The 27483-nt window shown below is 38.4% G+C and overlaps 14 protein-coding genes across 14 annotated transcripts, besides 2 other annotated features; 8 read left to right on the top strand and 6 right to left on the bottom strand.

The window, feature by feature from the left end:
* Positions 1 to 256: 256 nt before the first annotated feature.
* TRM10 (tRNA (guanine(9)-N(1))-methyltransferase) lies at positions 257 to 1201 on the bottom strand (the record flags this gene model as incomplete). The annotated part of the gene is made up of 1 exon (XM_003645260.1): positions 257 to 1201. The coding sequence occupies one exon, from the start codon at positions 1199 to 1201 to the stop codon at positions 257 to 259; it is 945 nt and encodes a 314-aa protein (XP_003645308.1).
* A 451-nt stretch (positions 1202 to 1652) lies between these two features.
* RFC4 (replication factor C subunit 4) lies at positions 1653 to 2612 on the top strand (the record flags this gene model as incomplete). The annotated part of the gene is made up of 1 exon (XM_003645259.1): positions 1653 to 2612. The coding sequence occupies one exon, from the start codon at positions 1653 to 1655 to the stop codon at positions 2610 to 2612; it is 960 nt and encodes a 319-aa protein (XP_003645307.1).
* Positions 2613 to 2875: 263 nt separating this feature from the next.
* VPS52 (Vps52p) lies at positions 2876 to 4630 on the top strand (the record flags this gene model as incomplete). The annotated part of the gene is made up of 1 exon (XM_003645258.1): positions 2876 to 4630. The coding sequence occupies one exon, from the start codon at positions 2876 to 2878 to the stop codon at positions 4628 to 4630; it is 1755 nt and encodes a 584-aa protein (XP_003645306.1).
* A 128-nt stretch (positions 4631 to 4758) lies between these two features.
* On the top strand, positions 4759 to 6909 carry HMI1 (ATP-dependent 3'-5' DNA helicase; the record flags this gene model as incomplete). Its single annotated transcript, XM_003645257.1, has 1 exon — positions 4759 to 6909. One exon carries the CDS (start codon positions 4759 to 4761, stop codon positions 6907 to 6909), a length of 2151 nt encoding a protein of 716 aa, XP_003645305.1.
* Positions 6910 to 6939: 30 nt separating this feature from the next.
* On the bottom strand, positions 6940 to 8943 carry VPS72 (Vps72p; the record flags this gene model as incomplete). The annotated part of the gene is made up of 1 exon (XM_003645256.1): positions 6940 to 8943. The coding sequence occupies one exon, from the start codon at positions 8941 to 8943 to the stop codon at positions 6940 to 6942; it is 2004 nt and encodes a 667-aa protein (XP_003645304.1).
* Positions 8944 to 9099: 156 nt separating this feature from the next.
* Positions 9100 to 10047, top strand: COQ3 (hexaprenyldihydroxybenzoate methyltransferase; the record flags this gene model as incomplete). Its single annotated transcript, XM_003645255.1, has 1 exon — positions 9100 to 10047. One exon carries the CDS (start codon positions 9100 to 9102, stop codon positions 10045 to 10047), a length of 948 nt encoding a protein of 315 aa, XP_003645303.1.
* Positions 10048 to 10147: 100 nt separating this feature from the next.
* VPS60 (Vps60p) lies at positions 10148 to 10822 on the bottom strand (the record flags this gene model as incomplete). Its single annotated transcript, XM_003645254.1, has 1 exon — positions 10148 to 10822. The coding sequence occupies one exon, from the start codon at positions 10820 to 10822 to the stop codon at positions 10148 to 10150; it is 675 nt and encodes a 224-aa protein (XP_003645302.1).
* Positions 10823 to 11275: 453 nt separating this feature from the next.
* WRS1 (tryptophan--tRNA ligase WRS1) lies at positions 11276 to 12556 on the top strand (the record flags this gene model as incomplete). Its single annotated transcript, XM_003645253.1, has 1 exon — positions 11276 to 12556. The coding sequence occupies one exon, from the start codon at positions 11276 to 11278 to the stop codon at positions 12554 to 12556; it is 1281 nt and encodes a 426-aa protein (XP_003645301.1).
* A 263-nt stretch (positions 12557 to 12819) lies between these two features.
* RIB3 (3,4-dihydroxy-2-butanone-4-phosphate synthase RIB3) lies at positions 12820 to 13452 on the bottom strand (the record flags this gene model as incomplete). Its single annotated transcript, XM_003645252.1, has 1 exon — positions 12820 to 13452. One exon carries the CDS (start codon positions 13450 to 13452, stop codon positions 12820 to 12822), a length of 633 nt encoding a protein of 210 aa, XP_003645300.1.
* Positions 13453 to 14494: 1042 nt separating this feature from the next.
* Positions 14495 to 16357, top strand: Ecym_2784 (uncharacterized protein; the record flags this gene model as incomplete). Its single annotated transcript, XM_003645251.1, has 1 exon — positions 14495 to 16357. The coding sequence occupies one exon, from the start codon at positions 14495 to 14497 to the stop codon at positions 16355 to 16357; it is 1863 nt and encodes a 620-aa protein (XP_003645299.1).
* A 412-nt stretch (positions 16358 to 16769) lies between these two features.
* On the top strand, positions 16770 to 19172 carry MBP1 (transcription factor MBP1; the record flags this gene model as incomplete). The annotated part of the gene is made up of 1 exon (XM_003645250.1): positions 16770 to 19172. One exon carries the CDS (start codon positions 16770 to 16772, stop codon positions 19170 to 19172), a length of 2403 nt encoding a protein of 800 aa, XP_003645298.1.
* Positions 19173 to 19878: 706 nt separating this feature from the next.
* PSA1 (mannose-1-phosphate guanylyltransferase) lies at positions 19879 to 20964 on the bottom strand (the record flags this gene model as incomplete). Its single annotated transcript, XM_003645249.1, has 1 exon — positions 19879 to 20964. One exon carries the CDS (start codon positions 20962 to 20964, stop codon positions 19879 to 19881), a length of 1086 nt encoding a protein of 361 aa, XP_003645297.1.
* A 1725-nt stretch (positions 20965 to 22689) lies between these two features.
* On the top strand, positions 22690 to 24483 carry FUI1 (uridine permease; the record flags this gene model as incomplete). Its single annotated transcript, XM_003645248.1, has 1 exon — positions 22690 to 24483. The coding sequence occupies one exon, from the start codon at positions 22690 to 22692 to the stop codon at positions 24481 to 24483; it is 1794 nt and encodes a 597-aa protein (XP_003645296.1).
* A 2018-nt stretch (positions 24484 to 26501) lies between these two features.
* Positions 26502 to 26555: a sequence feature (soloLTR fragment).
* A 50-nt stretch (positions 26556 to 26605) lies between these two features.
* Positions 26606 to 27055, bottom strand: Ecym_2780 (uncharacterized protein; the record flags this gene model as incomplete). Its single annotated transcript, XM_003645247.1, has 1 exon — positions 26606 to 27055. The coding sequence occupies one exon, from the start codon at positions 27053 to 27055 to the stop codon at positions 26606 to 26608; it is 450 nt and encodes a 149-aa protein (XP_003645295.1).
* A 59-nt stretch (positions 27056 to 27114) lies between these two features.
* Positions 27115 to 27398: a sequence feature (soloLTR fragment).
* Between the last annotated feature and the right edge of the window lie 85 nt (positions 27399 to 27483).

Below are 27483 nucleotides of genomic sequence, written 5' to 3'. Positions count from 1 at the left end.
AATATATTCCAGTGCAAATTTTTGAAAATTTTTGAAAAAGGAAAAAGAAATAGTGAAGATGGCGATAAAGATGACTTAATTATACACAGTTCCTCGCGAGGGTATTGTTATGATATCTAGATATGAGTATACAAATTGGGCCTTTCTAGAAGTTTTTGTTTCATTTCGGTGTTCTGCTAATGGTAAGGATACTATATATTACCGGACATATTCAGTAGAACTTTTTGTATATCTAGTGATATGATTTATGTCCCACTCAAAGTAGTTTCTCGCTTAATTCATCATCAGTATCAAGTTGTGCAGAGCTATTTTCTTGTTTTTCGTTATCTTTATCCGTGCAAACACCCTGTACGCTCGACTTGCTTGGTTTAGCGCTTTCAATTCCATTTAATTTCCTTTGAGGCAACACAGATTCGAATGCTTCTTTCCAATTGTGATTGTCGAAGTATTTCAGCATCAATTGTATCACGTGTGTCGTAGTCAATACTTTTCGACCGCTGAGTTTGATGTATTCATCTATAGGCAATCGTTTTGTGGGAATTCCCAGCTTCTCAGCTTTATTATAGCATAGACCTTTATATCTGTTTTTGTCTACAATACCACCTATAATGTAGACAGTACCGGGTTCCAAGGTCTCCAGTTTTTCATCCGTATCCGCAGTCAGATATACCACATTTTCGTTGGGCAATTCTTCTTCAGCAACAAATTCAAAGTTTTTCCACGACTGATAGTTGCAATCTTTCAAACCAACATCAAATCTCTCCTTCAATCTTTTGTTGAAAGAGGTGACTTTAATTTTAGCAAAATGATTCTGTCTCCTGTTACTAGAATATGCCCTAGTAATCTGTGTGGACATACTAATAATTTCTTTGTCATTCATCAGATCATCGAAACTGCAGTCAATGATAATTTGTACCCCGGAATAGACCTGATTAGTATTAACCCTGGGCGGACTCTTCAATTCCTCAGGGACATCTTCGCCATTTTTCAGGTGGTGTGATAGTCTGGCCTTGCGGTTCTCCTTAGCTCTTTGCTTCTTTTCTTTACGTATTTGTGCATACTTTTCTTTATTATCCAAGAACCGTTGTTTCTTACAGATTTTCTTCCACTGGGACTTTGACATTCCTTCTGGAATTGGAGGCAATGCAGGTTGGCGGAGAATCTCACCCGAGTCTCCTCTAGAATCTGTTTTAGCTTCCATCAGAATAAATATAATTGCCTTGATTATGAGGACGTCGACGTATCCAGAGGATTTCTACCATTCGTAATGATTCCTCATCTCTTCTCCAGCATGTTTTATCTCTTGAAATCTCTAAAATTTTCTAATATTTGACAGTTGCATTTTAACCCAGACACAACGCAAGCACGTGATGGCTAGCCTTCAAATATACATTGCATAAGCGGGTCCTTGCTAGTGGTTTACATAGTTCTTGGAACAATCAGGCCATCTAACTGTTGTGTTCATGTATACCCTATGACAGGATTGAATGTGTGTGGCTTTTCCAGGTCGCGTAAAAACCGATTAGTAGTTCAAATTTGATCGTTTGAATTTGTAGCATTGGAAGGAAAGATAGCCATCCAGAAAAAGTGTTGCCTCTCAGTTGGAATTGAAGGCAATTTGAGCTTTTGATATTGATCTAGTGGTTTTAAATATGTCTTTAGCTGCTAAACTGGAATTGCCATGGGTTGAAAAGTACAGACCTCAACTTCTTAAAGATATTGTTGGTAATGAGGAGATCGTGGAGCGTTTACAGCAGATTGCATACGATGGTAATATGCCTCATATGATTATATCTGGTTTGCCAGGTATTGGGAAGACTACATCCATACATTGTATAGCGCATGAACTTTTGGGCGACTCATACTCACAAGCTGTATTGGAATTGAATGCTTCTGACGATAGAGGTATCGATGTCGTTAGAAATCAAATAAAGCAGTTTGCTCAAAAGAAATGTACTTTACCACCTGGAAAACATAAGATAATTATTCTTGATGAGGCAGACTCGATGACAAGTGGTGCTCAACAGGCTTTAAGACGTACAATGGAAATTTACTCCAGTAGCACCAGATTTGCATTTGCCTGTAACCAATCAAATAAGATTATAGAGCCTCTGCAATCCAGATGTGCTATATTACGTTATTCCAAGCTTTCAGATGAACAAGTGTTGAAAAGACTGTTAGAAATCATAAAATTGGAAGACGTAAAGTACACCAATGATGGCCTAGAAGCCATTATATTCACCGCAGAGGGCGATATGAGACAAGCAATCAATAATCTACAAAGCACAGTGGCAGGATTCGGCTTGGTAAATGGTGATAATGTCTTTAAGATTGTAGATTCCCCACACCCTTTGGTTGTGAAAAAGATGTTATTAGCTAATTCTCTGGATGAATCCTTAACCTATCTAAAGGACCTATGGAACAAAGGTTATTCCGCAGTTGATATAATCACCACCTGTTTTCGTGTTATGAAGAACCTAGCTGAAATAAAAGAACATATCAGATTAGAAATAATTAAGGAAATTGGCTTTACCCATATGAGAATACTAGAAGGTGTGGGCACGTATTTACAACTCAGTGCAACATTGGCTAAAGTCCATAGATTGAGATAGTATAAACCCTTACAAACGTTCCTAACAAAAGACAGTTTACTTTATAGCAGTAATTAGTTATCAGTATTCAATATAAATAATCTAATGTGTTTTCCTGTTATAATACGTCCCTTTCATAATGTAGTTAACAGCGTTATTATTATTCCGCCGAATATCCGCAGATTAATTACATTATGAAAAAGCTACATTATTAACTTCGACAAAATGCATGAACGAAGTTAAATCCCAACACATTTAGACGCAATTCAAAGAGGTGTTGAACGATGAATTCATCCAGTATGGATGCTCTGGCAAAAGCGTTGAATCTAGATGAGCTTCCCGAAAGTTCAAATGCAGATCCAGATCCATTGGGATCTTTCGTTACCCACGCACAAAATTATAAAGAGTTTTTGGTCAACTCTGAAATGCTTGAAGAATTGGAATCTCTAGATTCGAGGCAAAAGGTTTTAGACGGAACACTGCGTGATGTTATTCCACCTTTACAGAAATATTTGGATACTTTTCATCTGAGGTTAGAGGTGTTAACTAAGGATTTAAACTTTATTAAGGGAAAGTCTACGGAGCTTAACCAATTATTGCAAGAAAACTCTAATAAGCTGGCTAAGATCAGTCCACTGGTGAATGATTTAGTCATTTCTCCTGAGATTGTCAAGCAAGTGATTAATGGAAAGCTAGACTCGTCATTTATCGAGTGCATCTCTTACTTGAATGACAAGCAAGCTATTTATGATCAGTATAAAGGGAAGGAAACCCCAAAGGATTTTATAGAATTATGCCGAATACTTCAAACGTTGAAGAGCTTTGGTATTGCAAGAAGCAAAAAGTTCATTGTGATGCGTATTAAAAGGTTGAGAAGCACAGAACCCGTTCCATCGCAGCAAATTCAAAAAGAATTGCTCGATGTCCGAGAAATATTTCAATTTATATCCCAAAATAATCTCTCATTGGCTCTAGAATTAAGACAAGCATATACTTACACCATAAGGTGGTATTATAGAGAGTTTTTTGCACGGTATATTCGCTCGATCACCATTCTGCAGTTTGTAAATGTTACGGACCATTATGCTTTGGGACAGGGGCTTTCTAATACCAGTTTAAGTTCGTCTGGGACATACCTACTTGGTCGCTCGTTGTTTCCTGGCTTAAATACTTCGTTTAATATGGATGATGCCGTAAACCAATATTTCCAGGTCGATAGGAGGATATCAATTTTGCGGCAGGAGGATAAAACTGTAATGGTTTCTCAAATAGCAGAGAACAATCACATGCAAAACTACTTGGAAATCGGGTTCAAGAACCTAAACCTTGCAATCTTGGATAACTGCACAGCAGAATTTACGTTTTTGAATGAGTTCTTTAAATTGGAAGGTAAAAATTGTCAGGAACTTCGTGGTCTTCTAGAACAAATATTTAAGCCTACCTTTGAAAAGGCAATGCATTACACTGAACAATTGATCGGATCCACATATGATCTCTTCGGTATTTTAATTTGCATTTGTCTTACACATCACCTTCAATACGAGGCTCAAAAGAGGAAAATACCGGTCATAGATGACTATTTAAATGGTCAATTGATTTTACTCTGGCCAAAATTCCAGCGACTAGTAGATTTTCAATGTGATAATCTGCGCCAGGTTAAAATTACGGTCACCACTGCACAATTTGCAGGTGCGGATAAAGACCCATTGGTGACCCCTCATGAATTAACTGTTCAATTTTCGAAATTTCTCACTAGCGTTTTGATATTATCAACATCATACCACCAACTAATTGATGAAAAATCAGAACCCCTTTATAACTCAATTACTCGTATTCGTAATGAATTTGAGGTTATATTGCAAAAATGCAGTAAGAAGACCAGGCAACCGGAAAAGTTTTTGGTCCTTAACTACATGTATTTGCTCAATGCTTTACAGCAAAAAGCAGGAGTTATGAATCAAGAAGGTACACAACCATTAATTTTAATTGATACTAGGAATCGATTAAACCATTTAGTAGAACTAAATAGCCAAAATTAATAGCCATTTAGCTAAATAGCGCCTTTAGAATTATCCCACGGTTGTCTCTTGGAAATTCGCGTAGAGGCAGAATGAAAATTAATCAACTTCAAGTCTATGCACAGACCTATGCTGACCAACAGCGATAAATGAGCACACCGACACAATCACAACAAAGAGTCATAAGTTATCCATATCAACCTAATTCGACCTTAAAAGTTGTAGCTGGTCCAGGCTCAGGAAAAACCTTCACGCTTCTAAATCGAGTTTATGACCTAATTAGACATGACACAGTCAAACCAGATGAAATCTTAATTCTTTCATTGACGAATAAAGCGGTTGATAATATTGTTCTTAAAATATCAGAAACTTTTAGAAAACTTAATTCTGATGGACATTGGACGGATGAAGAATTGGTTGCAATAATTGATCAGCTTGGGATTCACACATTTCATTCCCTGGCTAATAAAATTGTGAGCGAACGGGTTGGGTTAGTTAGTGTTATTGAAGACAATGGTTGGCGAGGGCTTATGAAATTGCTACCGAATGACTTTTGGAAGACTAGAAAGCTGAGTTTAACTCGTACACCAAAGGTGTTTGCACGTTTCATAAGGGAATATCAGATTGGGAATATCAGAAAAGAAGGAGATCCAATTGCAGAAAAATTGCTCACTTTCATGAAGGGCTCAAATATAATCACTAATGATGACTTGTTGTTATTAGCTAGTTCAAATCTAGATACAGCTATGGAGGAGAACTGCACTGGATTTACTAATGATGTGCTTTATAAATTTAAAGTGATATTCGTGGATGAATATCAAGATCTCTTCCCTGTACTAGCTCCATTGTTGAAGAAAATCGCGCTGAACAAACAACTTGTCATGTTTGGGGATGAAGATCAAAGCATTTATGGCTTTTTAGGAAACAATTCAATTGTTATGAAGGAGTTAGCTTCAATTAGATCGAAGAACAAATCAGTGGTTCTAAACTTATTCGATAACTTCCGTTGCACTCCTGAGATTACCAAGACAGCAAATAAATTAACTAATAACCCAAAAAAATCACTTATCGAAGATTCAAAAGAGCTTAAAAGATTTATTAAACCGCCATCCAATGTTCTTCCATGTGTACTTAATACTATTGACACTATTGAAGAACTAGAGTTTTTAACTGATCAAATATGCCTACTGGTATCCAGTTCCGTAAAGCTGTCTGACATTGCAATTTTGACTAGGACAAATATCCAGATGAGTGAAATTGCGACCCATTTATCAAGCTATGGGATACCAATAGAGAAATTAACTTCACAACCAGATTGGATGTCTGATGTTCGTTTGGGATTTTTGATCGATTTATTAAAAGTTGCAACTTTAGTACGTGAGGAAGCATTACTTCCTGAAGATTCAGGCGTTCAATCAACTAAAAAAAGTGACTTCAGTGTGATTCTAACATTAAGTGCACTTAAAGGAATCGGAGATTCCACAATACAATCGCTTTATGACGCTGCAAACAAACAAGGTTTGTCGTTGTGGAATTACATAACTAACTCATTGCGATATAATTGGAAGCACGGCTTATCCAGTAAGAACAAAGTTGAAGCATACGTGGATACTATAGAGCCGTTAATAGACAATATTGCATTGCAGAAGTTAGATGCGCCGAAGGAGTTGATAAATAATTTAATCGAAGTTGGAATAAAATTAGAAATTCAAATGTTGCAGCCAAGTGCTAACCAGGATTTAGAAGAGCTAAACTCAAACCTTGTGGAATTCTATAAAGTCGTTAAGTCATGTTCGCTGAACAAACCATCTGAAGTCTCCCTTGCAGAATGGATTTTAAAAACTTATTCCGAACAAACTTTGGCCGTACATCGCAGGCTGTTTACTAATCCAGAGAATAACACATCCCAATGTATAAGGTTATCAACTATTCATTCATCCAAAGGGTTGGAATTTCCAATAGTTTTTTTGATGGGGAGGTCTCAACTTAATTTTCCAATTGATAACAATAGTTTATATGTTGGCATGACAAGATGCCGTAACCTATTGTATCTGGTCAATGTGAATCATCCAAAGATCAAAAATTTACCCAATAAATCCCCTTATGATACTCTAAGAAACAAAGATTTTTGGGCTTATTATAATAGGGACTTGAATAGACCATATAAAGTAACAAATCATGATGGTTTACAAATTTACAATCAATTAAGAAAGAAGTACAACCTCCGTAGCAACCATACAAGATCATACTCTAGTATCTCTCGGTTCTTCGTTACATTTACTAGAAATATCATTAAATAGGTAATCATACAGATACTTAATTTATTTTAATTAATAGAAACTCTCTGGAACACCCGCTGCTGGTCTTTGTTGAACATCCAGGAAAATACCTCCACGCCCAAATCCAAACCAGCGATATTTGGGCTCTGGTTCTTCCCTCGTACCATCTCCGATAGCATCTTGTAAATCTTGGATCGTCTTAATTGCCTCAACATCTGCATACGGAACTCCATTTTTTGGGTCAAAATATTGAGAGCTTTTATTTGAGATTAAACACTTCCTCTTTACACCATTTGGTAAAAAGACACCTGTTGGAGCTTCGGTTTGAATGTCAACCTTAAATTCCTTATTATCTTCAATGGTAACATTTTGAGACAGTTTCTTCTCGTACTCTCCAAAGGAGGGGAACTTGTCTATTATGGTTAGATCGGGTATTAACATTGATTTTTCTTCCATACATGGATCTGTTTCCCATGATATCTTTGTCATTGGTTCAACATTGTAAGCTCTGGCGTTATATGGCCTGGCCCATTGACCTCCAAACAAAACTTCTCTAAGCTCATTGAGACTGGAATTATTGTATGGCTCATCTGGGAAAATACTAAAGAGCATATGGTTTTTTCCGACCAATTGGGATGGACCTTCATATACCAGTGATTCTTCTAATACTTCAATGTGGTGGTTAGAAGGTAAATCGCTCTGAGATTTACCTTCAGATTCATTAGCTTCATCGTCATCCTTATTTTTAATAGATTCAGATGCCAAATTATTAATCAGATTTCCAGAATCATTCGAGGTAGCCATAGTTGAATTGATATTTGATGTTGGTTCATTTTTATCAATAACTGCAGCTTCCTCCTTTTCCAGAAAAGAAATACGCCTTTCGGTTGAATGTTCAAAGAGTGGTTGATAACTAGTGTTAGCTGCTTCGTTATCCTCATTGTTCACTTTCTTAGAACTTTGATCCATTCCATCAGCAATTTCCCCAACTTTTGTGACAAGTATGTTTATGCTTTTGGTAGTAGCATCACTAGATGCGGTTGGTGTCCCTTCTAGTTTCTGTATTTTTGATTTGGCTTCTGTACGTTCAGTCTCTGAATCGATTTTTGGTGTGGCTGGGGCATCACTAAAACTTTCAGTGATAACTGGCGTACCCTGCTTGGAAGAATTTTTATTTTCCTTGACTTCTTCATTATTGTTATCTGGTTCTTCTTTCCTTTTCCTAAAATATTTTCTCTTCTTCTTTTGTCTTTTGGTTAAGAATTGTTCCCAATAATTACGGTCATGAACCTCCATCGAAGGAGTCACCTCCCATTCTGCACTTAACCAAGTTAATATAGGTTCACCCAGATTAAATTTCATTTTCTTCCGCTGTTGCATCGCCAATCTACTCTGCTTCTTGCTTATTTCCTGTTCCTTATATTTATTTAATGACAACAAGTTAATACGCTCAGTTTCTTCAGCTGCACGTAGCCTATCCTCCTGGGTCAACTCTTGAACCAACTGATCCTCCTTTTGCTTTCTAATCCGTTCTTGGATTTCCTTTTTCTTTACCTCTGCCTGCGTTAACTTCTCATATACTTCCATCTTGTTGCGAACTACAGACGTTCTTTTTGATGTTCTCCTGGTTTCGATTAACAAAGATTTAGCCTTAGGCTGCTCATATGAAGGTTTGTACCTCTTAGCAGTCTCCACATTCAGCTTCTTAGCGCCCTTGAGGATTTGAAGCTTCCTCTTGTTGTTCAATTTTCGCCTCTTTCTCTCTTGCTTCTCTAATTCTTTCTCCTCATCCATTGAACCTCCATTATCACTCGATCCACTATCTGAATCACTAAAAATATCATCAGCCAAGCCTTGCTTTAGCTCACCTATCACAAACTCACCATCATCCTCATCTTCTTGGAATAATAGATTAATATCGTCCTCCTCCGCCCCAACAAGTTCCGATTCTTTCTGATGCTCTTGTTGTAGCAATTTTGCCATCAAATTCCCAGCATTGGCTCTACGAGCCCTTGATGTTACCAAGAATTCACTGTCACCATCTTCTATACTCATGTTTCCTTGCGTTCCTTAAACTGTTTTGTACATGATAACGATGCCAGCTGCATTCTGTTTTATTTCGCTTTGTTTAAAATTTTAGACACTTTTGAAGTGACGGTGCATTCTGTACACAACCCAACTGTATAAAGGGCCATTCCCAGTCGTAAGATGATGCAAAAGAAACTACCAAGGTTGAAAAATGTCAGTTCAGGATTGCTGGGCAAATCTGTTGAAATAGCTAAAATGAAGGGTGTGAGAATTAAGAGTTCTTCTTCTTACGATGGCACCTCAACATCGGAGGAAGAAATTGCACATTTCAAGAAACTAGCACCAACTTGGTGGGATACGTCAGGATCTCAGCGAATATTACATAAGATGAATTTATCTAGGCTAGAATTTATGAGGAAAATCCTTTCAAATGAAGTTAAGATTTCAAATTCACGGATTGTAGTTCCTGGTTTTAACTTCAAGGACCATTTACCCCACGATGTGGGTGAACAAGCTAGGAAGGCGTTGGAAAATGAGGTGCGAGTTCAGCTGAATAGAGGAAAATACAATGTGTTAGATGTGGGATGTGGTGGAGGAATCCTATCAGAATCATTGGCTAGATTACCATTTATTCAAAGTGTGCATGGTATTGACCTAGCATCAGAGTGTATCACTGTGGCGAAGCAGCATCGTGACCGGGATCCCATGATTAAGGATAAAATTGTTTACGAATTAAAACCCTTAGCGGATGTGGATGCTAAATATGAACTTGTAACATTGTTCGAGATTTTGGAACATACAGACAATCCAAGCGAAATGTTACGCCATGCATGGCACAAACTCAAACCTAACGGAATTCTTTTCCTAAGTACTATAAACCGAGATTTTGTGTCATGGTTTACAACTATATTCGTGGCTGAAAATATACTGAACATAGTACCCAAGGGCACACATCATATAGAAAAGTATGTTAATTCATCTGAGATACTACATTGGTTCGAAAACAATGCGCCTGGGTCTCATAAAGTGCTCGAGACTATGGGTACTATGTATGTGCCTGCAGCTGGTTGGATGAATCATAAGGTTCCAAGTATTGGTAATTATATCGTAGCAATAAAGAAAACCAAATAACGGACTGTTAACCAATATATTGTTTTTTAGCTTTTTGTTTTCATTAAACATAGATAATACGTATATGACCAATATGCACAAAGTAAACGTAAAACGTAAATTACGTGGCAGTCTCCAATCTTGCAGGTTCATGTTCATCAACTGGGTCATCATCCACAAACTGTGGTACGGCATCGCTAAGGTACGACGGCAACCTATCCATATTGCGATCTTCTAAGCCTAGATCTAGACCACCCTCTTCTAAAGCCTCCAATTCGGCATCAAGCTCACCCTCACTGATATCGTCAACGCTTTCACCGTTCATGGCAAGCACTTGCTGCAATTCCTCGCCTTGCACCATTAATTCTGCCATCTCATCCTGCATATCTTGCAATTTGTCAATATCGATCTTCCCATACTGCTGTTTCAACGCTTTATTCGTTTGCTTGAAAGCATTCACAGTCACCATAGTGTTTTTCAGATTATCGGCTGTCATCTGCGCCTGGCTCATGGACCAAGATTGCGAGTCTAACTGATCCCTCATAGCTTCCAACTGTTTCCTCTTGTTCAAGAGCTTAAGTGCACGTTGTCTTAACGGTTTCTGCCCCATAGCAGATCTAGTACCGGCAATCTTCTTCTGCAAAGTCTGAAGCTGGAAGTTCAACTGTACGATTTGTGTGTCCAACTGCGATATACGTCCATTCAAGCCCTGTTGGGCTTGATCCATGGCATTGGATGAATCTTGCAACAGCTGACTACTAGTCTTTTTATTACTATAACCAAAAAGCCTATTCATAGTTGGCAAATTGTTTCACTCAAATTCTAAATCAACACAACTGAAAGCAACCTAGCCTTTATTATTCTCTTGTGATTGAACACAAAACATTCTAATGAACTGGCTGGTTCATTTCATTTAATATTCATGTTATATGGTTATTCATTTACTTCATATAATCATTTACTACGTCATATCAAAGATTAAGAGGTCATATGATGCCCGGTAGTTCGACATAAGGTATTCTAGTCTTTCGCTACCCTGTGGGGATTTAAGTTATAACATATCAGAATGCATATTTGAGACTCTGGGGTACATCTGTCTCCTGATTTTGGATATCCTTTTAAGCTTATGATGCGGATTCATTGCTCAGCAGTATTTTCATAAAAAAATATCATGACAAACCAATAAAACTTTATGTTCTAAATAATAGGTTCGTAGATAACCAGGTAAATTTGTTGTGAATACTAAGTGATGCCAGGCCATGATGTTACCCCGAATATAGAGGGTCTTTCTGTCAAGGAATCGACGGATCAAAAGGTTACCCCATGGGATGTCTCTGGAGCTGTTGATCAAAATGGTGTTGCTCAAGCCATTGATTATGAGAAGTTAATTCAACAATTTGGTACGAAACGGATTTCAGAAGAGACGTTGGATAGATTTAGAAAGGTTACTGGGCATGAGCCACATCATTTTATGTTGAACAATGTATTTTTTAGCGAACGTGACTTTACCAAGATTTTGGATTTGTATGAACAAGGCAAGCAATTTTTCTTGTATACTGGTCGTGGACCATCGAGTGATTCCATGCATCTGGGCCACATGGTGCCATTCATTTTTTGCAAGTGGCTACAAGATGTGTTTGACGTTCCGATAGTGATTGAGCTAACAGATGATGAGAAGTTTTTGTTTAAGCAGAAATTAACGATTGGTGATGTGAAGAAGTTTGCACGTGAGAACTGTAAGGATATTATTGCTGTTGGTTTTAAACTAGAGAATACATTTATTTTCTCCGATTTAGAATATATGGGTAGTGGATTTTATGAGACTGTCGTTAGGGTTTCGAGACAGATTACTGGTTCTACTGCCAAAGCCGTTTTTGGATTTACTGATTCGGATTGTATTGGCAAATTCCATTTTGCGTCCATTCAAATTGCTGCTGCCTTCCCATCATCTTATCCTGATGTTCTTGGGATCCCAGATAAGACACCATGTTTAATTCCTTGTGCAATTGATCAAGATCCATATTTTAGAGTTTGTAGGGATGTTGCTGATAAACTTAAGTTTTCCAAGCCTTCCTTGTTGCATTCGAAGTTTTTCCCAGCTTTACAAGGTCCAACGACTAAGATGAGTGCTTCCGACGAGACAACAGCTATTTTCATGACAGATACTGCAAAGCAAATCCAAAAGAAGATAAATAAATACGCTTTTAGCGGTGGTCAAGTTTCTATCGAGGATCACAGAAAATATGGCGGCAACCCAGATGTCGATGTCGCCTATCAATATTTATCATTCTTTAAAGATGATGCTGAGTTCTTAAAAAAATGCTATGATGACTACAAAAGTGGTGAATTGTTGTCTGGGGAAATGAAGAAACATTGTATCGAGACTCTTCAAACTTTCGTCAAGAAATTCCAAGAACGTAGAGCTCAAATCGATAATGACATTTTGGATGCCTTCATGAAGCCACACAAATTGGTTTGGAATCAGAAGGAAAGGTTAGTTCCTCCAAAACCAAAAGAAGCCAAAAAGTAGAGTTAACCGATAGATATAATAGAATGATCCATTTACTTTTGTAATTCTCTATACGTAGCTGCATTTACCTTATTAAAGGGGAAAATGAATACATATATTAAACTATAAAGTTAACTATAGTCCCTTTTCAATAATTTGAAAGAAAAAGGTTCTCTATCTTGCTTCTCCTAAAAGTTTGGTTATTGTCTTTTCTTAACAATTATCTTAGTGTCACCCTTTTATCATATAGAAAGGTCAAAAACGCAAAGTTATCTTATGTTCCATCATTGAGTCGAGATATATTGTTGCAAAGCTGCGATATTAATCAACTTGATATCATGCTCCGCACCAAACTTGATGCAGTCATCCAATCTCATCATCAGCCCGTCTTCTTGCCTGACCAGTTCACAAATCACTCCAGCTTCCGGCAAGCCTGCCAATTTACACAGGTCTACAGCAGCTTCAGTATGTCCACCTCTTTCCAGAACACCGCCATCCTTAGCCCTTAAAGGCACAATATGACCAGGCTTCAAGAAGTCCTTCGCAGTAACAGTTGAATCAGCAAGCTTGCTACATGTTAACGCTCTATCTTGAGCCGAAATACCAGTCGTCGTTCCGTGGGCATAGTCACATGTAATGGTATATGCAGTACCATGTCTATCATCATCATAAGCCTCACATCTTAATTGATTCATTAATGGCAAGTCAATTTTATCTGCCAACTGGTTTGTGAGTGGTGCACAAACGTAGCCAGATGAATATTTAATGAGGAAAGCCATCTGTTCAGTAGTTATATTGACAGCCGCACATATCAAGTCCCCTTCATTTTCTCTGGATTCATCATCCATGACAATCAAGAACTTATTTTGCTTGAATAGTTCAATAGCATCCGCTATTTCAGTAAATGGTGAGCTCATCTTATTCTTTATCTCTAGTTTGCTTCCTGCCTCAGCGTCAAGTAAGGTTGTTAGTAAGCTTGCCAAGCGCTTCCAGTATTCCGACTTTTTCACTAATTATATATAGAAGGAAGTTCTAAATTGCAGTTTGATGAACAGTGCACCTATTAACTGTCATAATATGTACAATGTATCTTTAAAACCGTTCTGGCGTCATTGATCTTAGCTACTAAACAAGAATAAACTTATGGAGCAATTAGCTGATTCCAGAGCTATTGGGCCAAAGTCAAAAGCTATGTCAAGCCTCGACGCTCGAGGCTCAATTTTAGTATAATTGAACTTTTTTGAAAGGTGCAGTTTGTACAATCATGATATAACTATCTCTATTTAGTCGTACTTTCCGTTTTGAGCTGTGGTAGCGCTGATGTGATAAATTATACATGCACACGTAAACTGCCCATCGCTATATTGTTACAATTGCACCACGGTTCCAAAAACAACCAAATAAAGCAGCAGAAAATGCAGAAAAGAACTATTTAACAGCTCAATTGCTGGGCAACTATAAAACGAGAAATTATTTGTGTTAGCTAACAGAAAATCCCATACTTTCCAATATATACTGGCTTCTAGACTCATTGTCAGTTGAGTACGAATCATGCAAAAATCTTTATACGAAAACTAAACCAGCGGCTCAGATGCCGTTTAATGTTGTGAATATCTAATTGTTTAAGATGCATCAATGCGGGGCATTTATTGCTCGAGCAAAGGTACCACGTAGTAATATAGATTTTGTTCACAACTAATAAAGCTTATGTTGTGAGTTAGTCATGGTGCGCAAAGTGAGTTCTAGATTGTCGTTTCGCACATTATGATTGTGATTGGTAAAGTAGAGATTAAAAGTCGCGCTTTAAGTAAAAGAATAGGAATTCTTAGTACACAAGCAAAGGAATGTTAAACCATTTACATTGACAGAACTTTATTGGTAGTTTAATATCGCTAGGTTGCAGTTGATTCAAGTTATAGAAACTAAGTTACAAAGTCAAAGGAATAATTGAGAAGCTGGATGAGTCCGGAATATCACGAGATTGAATACTGTGTTGTTAAGAACCCACATGAAGACACCAGTCCTTTAAAGTCTAATGAGGAGTTTCTGTATATAAAACATAGTTTGCATCATAGATCCAATGGTATTGCAGCAATCCTATCGAAACCGAAGTCGCTTCAGTTTTCAACTCTTGGAGAACAAGTGAAGAATCAGGGTACTTACTTATTGCCGATGCATAAGCTAGTTTTGTTATTACACGGACATCAATCCCACAAAAACTCGAACTACCAAGGAGCTCTTGCTGATAAGCTTTCGGAGAATGGTTATTATGTTATGAGGATTGATTTTCGTGGCTTGGGTGATTCGGAGGAGAGTGCAGATCCGGAGCTAGGTCGTACTGTAGAGCAAGATGTTAACGATGTGCATTCGGTCTTCCAGTTTACGACCAGTGATGCTTGCAAACAATTAATTGGGTACAAACTTACGTTGGATACAATTGTAGCGCACTCTCGTGGAGTTGTGGCGATGTTTCAATTCGCAAGACGCTATCATGTACCCAATTTGGTAAATTGTTGTGGGAGATACGACTCCAGTGGCTTACTTATCAGAACTGCCAAGCAGAATCCAGGTTGGGACCAAGACAAAGGGTACTACTGTAGGGCACTAAGAAAGGGTTCTTGGCAGAAATTATGGATTCCACAAACGGAGACAATGAGTGCAGGCACTATTGACACATCCAAATTTGCTCAGATTGATAAAAAATCGTGGGTTATGTCTGTGTACTGCTCAGCTGATGCTGTTATTCCAGCCAGTGCTGCCAGTGACTATGCAAACTTGTTCCATGGGAGACACACATTAGAGATTATCCCATATGCAGACCATAACTTTTATGGCGCTCCTGGGGATTTAAATACCCTTGGGTTGCCACTTAAACGTGGGAGAATTAGTTATCACACAGTTCTGGTTGATAAAATAGCGGCACACTTGGGTAACGTTCAGCAAGCGCAAAGGTTCTATGAACTTCACCTGGAAATAGAAGCACCCAAAGAAATACCCCATATAATTCAACGGTGGCCGTTGCCTTATATCTCCTCTGGGATTTCTAATTTTCGTGATATCGGTGGCTATCTGACTACCTCTGGGTTTCGAGTCAAGCACGGCCTAATTTACCGAAGTTCTAATCCATCAGGCGCGGCCGCCGCTGTTATAGATTACATGGTTTCGAATTTGCACATTGGCAAGGTATACTACTTATGTTCCGCCATAGGCCCCCAAGATCCCAGGATAATCAATGGCATTGATACGGAAACGCTATACCTAAAAGGAGAACATAATATGCCGCCTGAACAATCATTTGACCATTACCAATCGTTGTTCATTTCCCCATACTTTCACCATAAAGCATACAAACACATTCTCCAAGGCATTGACGGTATCCAGTCCTTTTTTAGAAGTTTGATTAATCACAAATTGTGTTGCAGAAACGCCGTCCTGATATGTTGCTCCACTGGAAAGGATACTACTGGTGTCTTGACAATGCTTATATTAGGCATTCTCGGTGTCGATCCAGACACCATCGCACGGGAATTCGAGCTCTCAACGTTCGGAATTCCAAAAGATGACCTTCTTCTCGAACGCATCCGTTCTTACACCTCGAACTTTTTAGAATTACTAGGCCCCAATGGCCCGATAATAGCAAAAGAATTCAACCTGACCCCATCCTCAACCATTATTCACCTTTTATCTTCACCCTACGAAACTATGAGACTTTTCATCGATATCTTCCTAGAAGAACACAACTCATTTGAAAATTACTTCACAAAGACACTCAAATTCTCCCCCAATAATATCAATACACTCAGAAACCAGCTCCTAGAATAAGAAACCCTTTTTCTACTTCTTAAATACTGTCTCATCCAGTCGTATAACTACTGCTTTCGTTACTTTGTAATTGCTCTCCGGGTAAGCTTTTTATGTCGCCTTAAAAAAAATTCCAAGAACTCCATGATTTTTGTTTACAGTAAGCCCCAATGTTATTAAGTTAACTCTCCTCCTCTTCTTTGAAAGAGGTACCGTAAAGTAAGCTTTGGGTAGGTGTTCCTGTCTGGAAGAAGAAGGAAAGGTTGTATCAATTGAATTATAGATATATTTTGGGGGGGTTGTAGTGAGTTTGATAAGAAGCAGTTTTTTTGTATTTGTTTTTGTTTGCTGCACACGAGCTGTATGGATTTCCAGTGTCCGTTTTATTATTACATTTTTGGGGTGATAATTAATTTTATACAGTTTTGAAGCGATGTCGTCGACTTCAGTAGCATCACGAGACCAAATATATTCGGCGAAGTACTCTGGGGTTGAAGTTTATGAGTTTATTCACCCTACGGGGTCCATAATGAAGCGGAAGGCTGATGATTGGGTAAATGCGACACATATATTGAAAGCCGCCAAATTTGCAAAGGCTAAAAGGACTAGAATTTTGGAGAAGGAGGTAATAAAGGATATACATGAGAAGGTTCAAGGTGGGTTTGGGAAATATCAGGGGACTTGGGTTCCTCTAGATATTGCACGTCGATTGGCGGAAAAGTTTGATGTGCTTGAGGAGCTAAGACCGTTGTTTGACTTTAGTCAACGAGACGGGTCTGCATCTCCTCCACAGGCCCCTAAGCATCATCATGCATCGAGATCTGATTCGACCAAGAAGGGTACTGGCAAGAGCCCGTCAGGTGCTTTGAATAATGCATCTGGTTCTGTTATTCCTAAACGTAGAGGTAGGCCACCAAGAAGCAAAAAATTGGACAGGATTCCGGCTTCTGGTGATGCTGCGTTGCAAAGGTCTCGGAGCGACGTGACGGGATTTCACAAGCCTTCGATAACAATCTCTACGATATCTTCTCATAATCTACCTTCGATACAGTCCACTTTACAACGAGGTGTAAATATAGATGAACAACAGCATTACCAAGACAAGTTACAACAACAGATATCTCAGCAGAAATATGAAGAATTGGATATTGAGGACGGCTTATCCAGTGATATAGAGACGAATTTGGCTTACATTGCAGAGGGCCCGGTTGGTAGCAATAGGCTAAATACACAGTTGATGACAGGTAAAGAAGAGCCTGTGTCTTCCTCCTCCTCGTTACCTTCATCCCCGAGTGATTTTTCAGCCCCAGTACCATTTGATACACAACGTGTAGGCAGTGCCACTTCTCCAATTGGAGCCATGCTCCCGCGCTACTCAATGCAATCTAGACCACCTACATCAGATTTAGACCAAAAGGTAAATGACTACTTGGCGAAGCTAGTGGATTATTTTATAAATTCTGAAATGCAAAATACCAACGCTGTACCGATAGAACTACTAAATCCTCCACATTCAACCCCTTACATTGATGCTTGGATTGATTCAGAACATCACACAGCGTTTCATTGGGCGTGCGCAATGGGAAATTTACCAATTGTTGAAGCTCTATTACAAGCTGGTGCCAGTCATCGAGCTGTTAATCACGCAGGAGAAACGCCGTTAATGAGAGCTTCAATGTTTCACAACAGTTACACGAAACGCACGTATCCTCGTATATTTCAACTATTACAGGACACTGTTTTTGACATAGATTCTCAATCGCAGACAGTTGTTCATCATATTGTGAAGAGAAGATCTAATACGCAATCTGCACTTTACTATTTGGATGTCCTATTATCGAAAATCAAGGATTTTTCCCCACAATATCGTATCGAAACTCTAATTAATACCCAAGATGATAAGGGCAATACGCCTTTGCATATTGCTGCAATCAACGGAGACAAGAAGTTTTTTCAGACCCTTTTAGGAAGTGGTGCTCTAAGTACACTTAAAAACTATGATGGAGTAACGGCGGATGTGTTCATTAATAATAAATTTTCCAGGACTTTAAACTATTCGGAGCATTCATATCACTATGGAAATGGGACGACACATTCGCCTGCATCAACATCAACGGGTGCAGTGATAACCGGACCAGCAGGTGCAGCGGCGGCATCTGCATCTGCCTCTTTTATTCATACTGGGGATATGTTTCCTTCACAGGCGGCTACGAGTGTTTCAAGGGCAATACCGGAAGTAATAAATTTAATGAAAGATATGGCGGATTCATATCAAGGGTTATATCAAGATAGGAGCCAAGAATTACAGAGCATAAAGAAGATGTTGAAGAGTATGAATAATACTGTGGCCTCTGTTGACATAAAGATATTGGAGACTTTAGATATAAAGAAATATGAACAAATTGGGCAAACCATGGAAGACATAACTCAAGCGATCGATGAGCTTCAATCACGATTTACCGTGAAACAAAAATGTCTTATGAATATATTAGAGAAGGGACAAAGAATTCAGCTACAGAGGTTAATAAATGAACAAGAACAGGAGATAGATAAACATCAAGAGGAATCAGAAAGTAAATCTGGCCCTTCCATTAATCCAAATCTAATTACTGGTATCAAGGAATTGGCAATACTGCAGTTGAGACGCAAAGCAAAAATAAAACAGATGCTAGAATTATTATGCGGTAATTCTAAAGTTCAAAAATTTAGAAAAATGATATCTCAAGGGACAGATATGGAATTGGATGAAGTAGATAACTTTTTGGATGTTATATTGCAACAGTTAAATGACGATAACGAAGCTAAAAAGATTAATAATCCCAATGGGGTGACATGAACTACTCAGGTAATTGAGCTGCAATAAAAGGCACATATATAAGAAAAAAAATTAGTACTCGGACAGGAAACAAACTATCTTTTATTCATTGACTTCATTCTACTACTACATAGAATGTACATGATCTATACAGTTATATAACGAGGTAAGTTCTGTTATTTTTTTTCTCCTCATTTAGTTACATAGATTATTGACTTTCCTCCTTTTCAATATGCCAGTCAAAATAGATCATACGGTGATTGACGGTGCATTATTATAAAATAGTAAATAAAATAAAATAACGGCAGGCCCGCTTCTGAAAAGTAACATAGGATTTAAAAAGTTCATGTGAATATAATAAACGATTGAATAAATGGAACGGGTACTAAACAAATGACAAACAATACAAACTCATTAATCATTGATTTTTTGGACATTTTTTTATAATTTGTTATTTTTGTTTTCTTGTTCTAGTTCTTTTAATTGGATATTTGCTTCAATTGCAATAACTAAAGTTGTCAACCTTCGATCGAAGACGGGTATAGAATTAAAATTGACATTCTTTATTTGTCGGTGAAACAAAAGTTAAAACGAAAATATTAAAATTGAAAATCAATTGCAATAAAAAAGGAATCTCACCATATCATTAATATAAAATCGTCAGCAAACCTCTTCACTCAGTCATTCATTCTCTCTTATATTTAATTCGGTTCTACTTTAGTTAACTTCACATAATAATGGCTTCCTTTGGAACATTAGCGGAAATAGATTTATGTGGTAAGACTTTACCACCGTTAACGTAGATTTCATCCTTAACTTCCACATCATCACCCAAAACTGAAACACCTTCTAGACGACACCATTTACCTACAGTAGAATTCCAGCCAACAATTGTGGACTTCACCAAAGAATGGTCCTTGATGGTAGAGTCTGACAAAACGACAGACCTAGCAATTCTAACACCATCACCAATAATGACATTGGGACCAACTACAACATCAGGACCGATCTTAGCTGTAGAAGAGATGCTGGCGGATGGGTCAATCATAACATTGCCAACAATATTGTCACCCTTGGCTAGTTGTTTAGAATCTCTCTTTGCTAAGGAGCTCAAGTACAAGACTGTGCCGGCTAAGAAATCCTTTGGCTGACCGACATCCATCCAATAACCCTCCAAATCAAAGGAGTACAAGGATTTCTGCTCCACCAAGATAGGGAAAGTCTCCTTCTCAATAGAGGTTGGTCTCATTTCAATTAAATCAATGACTTCAGGATTCAAAATATACAACCCAGCATTAATTCTGTTACCAACGAATTCAACTGGCTTCTCCACAAACCTATCAATCAGATTGGGTGTAGCAATATCGTGAACAATAACACCATACTTGGAAGGCTCATCAACCTTTGTGGCAACAATCGTACCTTTACCACCGTGTGCCTTATGGAAAATTGCCAATTCCTTAAATGGATAATCACAGATAACATCTGAGTTTAGAACAAAAAAGGGAGACTTGTCCTTTTTCAAAACTTTTTCCGCCAACTTTAACGGACCTGCTGTACCAAGAGGCTCTGCCTCCACAGAAAAAGTAATAGAAACCCCATATTCCCTTTCATACTTCTTCAACGTTTCCACCATCACCTCTGGTCTATAATTTACCGCCAATACAATATCAGTAACACCTGCTGCTGCCAATGCCTCAATTTGGTGCAAAATCATAGGCCTATTACCAAATTCAACCAAAGGCTTAGGAACTGTCAACGTCAAAGGCCTCAACCTGGTACCATAACCACCAACTAGAATTAACCCCTTCATTATTTCTAAATCTTGTTATTATGATTATATTATAAATGAAAGCCACTCAATACTTATTAACTAGTTGAAAGGCTCGACTTTCTTCTCAGAGGACTAAATTTTAACGAAACTAAAATGTTAATTTTTTTTGTAAGAACTTATATTAGAGCATTACTTTTGGAAAAACCATCGACGTATATATAAAATTATTATATAAAAAGTTCAGAAACTCTCAATAAAACTCACCAGGGAGACACACAAACGTTCAACATAATCTACTCTTGCTACTACATTGTTGTTCTCTACACACCACTAAGTGCCTATAAAGAAGTGCGTGTACACTGTTTTTTAAAAAACCTTCTGTTCGAAGTGACGCTCTGGCCCTTTCGCAGACCAACCGGGCCTGACCAAACTCCTTTGTTTGCTGTTGTAATTATAGCAACAGGGCCATTAACTACACACTGTACAGGCGTGGTGGTATTTTCTTTTTTAGTTTTTATTATGTATTACGTGGCTGCTATCTGTGCTATCCCGCATTACTGACATTCTACGGAAGAGATTTCTTTAGAGCGGACGACAAGACACCAAGAACGTATACAGTAACAGTAAATAAAGCCCATAGTGTGTGTGTCAAGGTTTTTCTGCTGTTTTATGGTGGGAAGGAACTGGTGAGGGTGAGGTAAGGGCCAAGCTAATGCTCGAGAATTTTGTGTTCTTTCCCATGGTTTTGTGGTGTGCGTGATTGGCCCAGAAGCTTAGAGGTACTCAATAGGGGCTTGGCTGTGGTGCGTGGAGGAATCCCAGATGCGCGACTCTTACGGGAGTGGAAGCCAAGAGATATGAAATGTGTCCTCATTTTGGGAAATTATAAAGTAACCGTCTTGTCGGTGTGGATGGGTGCACGAGTAAGTGATCGTCTGCTAACACATGCTCTCCATGGGAAGAATGCCAATATAATGGACAACATAGTCGATATATATATAACCAACCAAGTTGCGTTTGGATTGGGCTCAACGGAAGAATTGAGACGGCTAAAAGAATTGCTGCCCAATGAATAGTACCGCAACTTGGAATACCGCAAGTAGGCAATACATCGCAATTAGGTACAAATAGTATTCTAAAAGTTTGATAAGCTACAACCTTTTGTGCAACATTTCCAAGCAATAAGACTGTTGGTTATTTTTGCATATGAGACCTATATGATTGATTGTCCATGGACATTTAATGTCCAATATTTCTTAGGCAACTACCGATGTTAAGACGCTATGCAGGTTTTTCTGGACTTCCGTTAAAAACATAAGATCCCCATACATCCTCAAGAACGGAAAAAGGAATTGTCCTGCCTTGTGGAGACACTTGTGTCTGTTCCACTGACATGCGTCTTCAGGTGCCAAGCTCTCTCGACCTTCAATTAGCACCTTTCATTATGAGAAATTGCTGTAAGGGGCAATTAAAAAAGCAACTTCACGTTTTTTTTCCTCGAGCGCATCGCTCGAGGAATTCCTCAGTTGCTAGAGCCGTACGTTATCGATAATAGGAAGAAAACGTTTAAAATATTGTATTATTCATATCAAAAACGGAAAACGACCCGACGAGATGATGGACATTTGAAGGATGGAAGATCGACTATCTCCAGCGGAAGTATATAAAGTGGACAGGACTTAACCAGTATCGACTGTAATTTTAGCATCGTTTAAGCATCTAACGGCAGGACAAGCTGCGATCGTTCTTACCTCTTACATACCAATGGCTTCTCGAATTATATCGATCAAAAAGGCACCCGCTGATGATGATATAAATTATCCAACTCAAAAATTGGATACGAAGGTCGAAGAGAGGTATTTGAACCAGGAACCAAAAAATTTCTTTCAAAAGGTGGTGAGGTTTTTGGAGGTGAAACAGCGTCATGGTAGTTCCGTTAGCAGGGCTGAAAATGTTATTGAGTCCTTTTTATACAACGATGATTTAGCGCCTGTTGAACAGAAGAGGCGTGTATGGAGTTCGAAGCAGTTTGTGTTCTTTTGGATTTCAGGAGCTTTCAACGTCAACACCTGGCAAATTTGTGCTACTGGTTTACAACTGGGCTTGAATTGGTGGCAGACATGGGTTTGTGTATGGTTTGGTTATAGTTTGGTTGCTATCTTTTTGGTTTTAAGTTCCCGAGTGGGTAGCACCTATCATATTTCTTTCCCAATTTCATCGAGAATCACATTTGGTACGTATTTTTCTGTTTGGGTCGTTTTGAATCGTGTTGTCATGGCTTGTGTATGGTATTCTACTTTGGCATGGTTAGGTGGCCAGTGTATTCAATTGATGCTAATGTCTTTATTTGGTACTGATTTACCTCAGAAATTTGGAGACCACATTTCTAATGTTAACTTGAATGATTTTGAACTATTGTGTTTTATTTTGTTTTGGTTGTTCAGTTTGCCTTTTCTGTGGTTCCCACCTCATAGCTTGAGGTACATCTTTGCTGTAAAATCTGCAATTACGCCTTTTGCTGCTTTTGGATTTTTGATTTGGGCAATTGTAAAATCTCGTGGTCATTTCGCCTTCGGTTCCTTAAGGGAGAGGTCTTTGGAAGGTACTGAACTTGCATGGCCTGTTATTAGAGCATTAATTAGTGCGTTAGATAATTTCTCCACATTGATTTTAAATGCACCGGATTTCTCCCGTTTCTCAAAAAACTCAAGGTCCTCTGTTTATTCTCAATTGTTCATATTGCCAGTGGTTTTCTCCACCATCTCTCTGATTGCCATCCTTGTGACCTCTTCTACTTTTACAATTTATAATGTGAATGAATGGAACCCATTAATTACATTAAAAAGATTTTTATCAAACTATTCCTCTGGTAATCGCGCTGGTATTTTTTTGATTTCTGCAATCTTCTGTTTTGACCAACTGGGAGCTAATCTATCAGGGAATGCGATTCCAGCAGGCACTGATATGACTGCCCTATTGCCAAAATTCATTAATATTAGGCGTGGTTCATACATTTGTGCATTTATATCTCTAGTAATATGTCCGTGGAATCTCATGGCGTCATCCAGTAAATTCACAGATGCCTTAGCTGCATATGCTGTATTTCTGTCTTCCATTGCAGGTGTTATTGCTGCAGATTATTACATCGTTAGAAAAGGTTATGTCAACCTTCATCACTGTTACACCAACAAACGAGGCTCCTACTACATGTACAATAAGTATGGAACCAACTGGAGGGCGGTCGTTGCCTACATCATTGGTATCATACCAAACTTTGCAGGCTTCCTAGGCTCTCTTGGTGCGCATGTTCCGGTTGGTGCCCAAAAGATCTACTACCTAAACTACTTTGTCGGATACTTCGTGGCCGCAGTAACTTATGTTATCCTGATCTACTTTTTCCCTATTGATGGTGTCCCCGAAGGTGTCAAGTTGTTCGATTTCTCTCAATGGTTTGAAAAATGGCAAGAAGTAGAGACTTTTGCTGCTGAAAGAGCTGTATATGAGAAGCACGGCGATGATGCTGTCACCACCAGTACTGGTGTTAAACAAGAGGTCTGAGGTTTAGCTTGTATGGAAATTCTTTAAAAACAATAGGTACCAGTGAGACAGACTACAAACTTTATTAATATTTGTATTATAGTCATAGTCTTATTTAATTCTTGCATCCTTTTGGTAAATCATACTCACCTTTTTTCTAAATAGCTTTCAGCCGACTGAGTATCGGCAAAAGCTTCAAATGAATATGCCATAATTGTGATCATAACTGCTTTCAATACATAATTGTTCTCTGAATTACTTGCGGTATGGGAGCAGCGTTTTAATAGCTATTAATTTTCTTTTCCATCAGAATCCAAACGGTTTTGTCCGGCGAGTATTTTACCATTTCAATATTAATGCCAACAAATAATTCAAATAATTGGTTTCAGTTGAGCTACGTGGCAACAGAATAAAAAGTAGTGAAGTCGTGTAATCTTACATAGATATAGGAACGATGATAGGACCATTACGAATTTACTTTAGTCTGCCCAATTTCTAAAATGGGCCCTCAAAGACTCTGAGGTTATGAATCCCCTTATTCTAACCAGTTATAGTTTCTGAAAAGTGCTAAATAGTCTTTTGAGGCTCTACAAAGAAGGTATATCCCTTTAGGACAACTAATTTATAACTTCCAATTTGCTGGAATCGACCGAAATAGCTGCACAGAGGCCTAGAAACAGTTGAACGACAGTATATGATGATATTCAAAGAAGATTCCATTACCAGAGAGCATGTTTAGCTGCGGTAATACACTACTTTTTCTGGGAGCTTTCCAAAGATGAACCAGGGAAGTAATCAATCTTCCATTCACTTTGCGATGATGTATCATTCACTCCGATAGTATTTCAGCTACATTAAGGAAAGTACCTTTGACGGCCGGCGACAGAAAATTCCTGTTTCGAAACGCTATGAAAGTCTTAGGATCGTGGGCCATGAAGACCTGAAATAGATGGTCCTGAGCATGACGTTAAACTGCCCGAAAAATTGTCCGGAGGCACTGACTATAAACCGCCCCACCCTGAGTAAGGTGTTAGAACTTCTTCCGTCATGTGTAGCGGGCCTTACTATGGCAAATGATACAGAGCAGGATAGAACCACAATTACTTGGTATACTAACATGGGTGTAGCCACCCAATTTATCCGGTTCACCAATATTCGAGAAAAGATCCATTCAACACTAAAGGTCGTCACTCGTGGCTTATCTTAACCAAAAAGACTTTGGTTTACTGTTATGAGATATAACATTTGGAGCACCGGTTCAAAGAATACGGCTAAGACCTTTTTACACAGCACTAAACTGGTGAATGACAAACGGGTAAGGGAGTATTAAGGCGATACAAATATACGATATTTAATCCTCTATTCTTAGCAGATGGGCTTTGCAAGCATCTACCGGCATAAACTACTTCGACGTAAAATATATGCCGTTTTCGAGATTAAAAAGAGAAATTAGACGGCCCAACTCGATGGAAACTGCATATTACTTTGTGTTTTGAGAACTAGATCCTAAGTATTGCTTTTTTTGTGTGATTCTCCTGGATGGATAAAGTGGAAACAACTTCACTATTTGTTTCCAATATCTAACCCAATCAATTACAAGCTCTTATTGTTGGCTAGTTGTCTTAAACCCACAGCTTTCATTCGTATACAGGTCAATTCCTTAGGAACAACATGCTTAATATAAAATATCTGCTAATTTGTCATTTATAACTGTCACTAAGCAAAATTGCTTACTTGCTCGATTGAGAATTGTGGTGCATAATAGGCTTAGTTAGTTGCCCTATAAGATGTGTCAGCAGTAATTCTAGCAGACCAGACCTCAAAATGTGATATTCCTAAATTATATATAGATATAGTTATATTTGTATAACATATACCAAATTTAGTGTTTACAGCAGATTCTTTTTAAAGCCTCATATCTAAGCCTAAAGTGTAGCAAGTCTTATGCTATGGATGTACTAATGTATTTGAAACACACGCAGTTTTTCTCGCCGATCCTTGTAATATTGCGGCAATGATGCTTATCAAATATGTAATCACATGCCGAGGGCCACTAGTTGAGGTCACGTGCTAGCTTGAACTTCTCGTCACGTGACCTCATATATGGCCCTCGACATTTGGTAGCGTCGCCTGGTTCTTCTGACTATAGAAATCTAAGCTCTTCTTCGAGTAGATGTAATACATCACTCTTAGGTGTATGATACTTAAATGGCAACGGTAATGTCTGTCTGTCACTTGCCCCAACTAATATCGTATTAGATGGAGTTGAGTCAGCTAAGATGTCGTTAACTCTCATCCTGATGGTATTCTCAGTCACTCTCTCAATCTCAGCATTTAGATCTGCTTCAAGGTCAATCGAACCCATCCACGAGTATTCAGAGCACACTCCAACGTTAGGGTAGACCATCTCCGACAGAATATCATTGATGGCTCCTTCCGTCTCAGTAAATTGAGTTTCGGACAGAGAATCCCTCATCACCACTACTATTTCATCATTGACATCATAGTCTATGTAAATGTAGTCATTGTGATCACGCAGGTGTTCTGCTATCCTTATAATTGTCATAGCATCCGAAATTTTTATAAATCTCATTTAGTTCTGCATTTGTCACATTAGTGCAAATTGCATAGCTTGTTGCTAATATGGTGTGGCTGTCGAGGGCCACTATATGAGGTCACGTGCTAGCTTGAACTTCTCGTCACGCGCTAGCTATACTTAGGTTGATGATCAGTTACCGTTTATATAGTCGCTAATCTGGCTCAACTACCCTCTAGGGTTCTAGCTGGACCTAGCATCTAATCTAATCTAGCTAGCTGGGTCTCCTTATATACTTTTCTGTTGTCCTACTTAAGCTCTCTTACTTAATTGCTATGCAGATTCCTAGCCGATAACAGCTCAATGGTTATCTTGACACTTCTAACAACTCTGATTCGCTGTTATACAATGGTTATCATCTTCATAGTCTCCTAACGACTCTGATTCGCTGTTTCTTTGTCTTGTTATCGTGACTATCAAGATGC

This window comes from Eremothecium cymbalariae, chromosome 2 (genome assembly GCF_000235365.1).
Source record: "Eremothecium cymbalariae DBVPG#7215 chromosome 2, complete sequence".
Taxonomy (NCBI): domain Eukaryota; kingdom Fungi; phylum Ascomycota; class Saccharomycetes; order Saccharomycetales; family Saccharomycetaceae; genus Eremothecium; species Eremothecium cymbalariae.
Note: the sequence above shows the minus strand (reverse complement) of the source record. Positions and strands in the feature narration are given on the sequence as shown.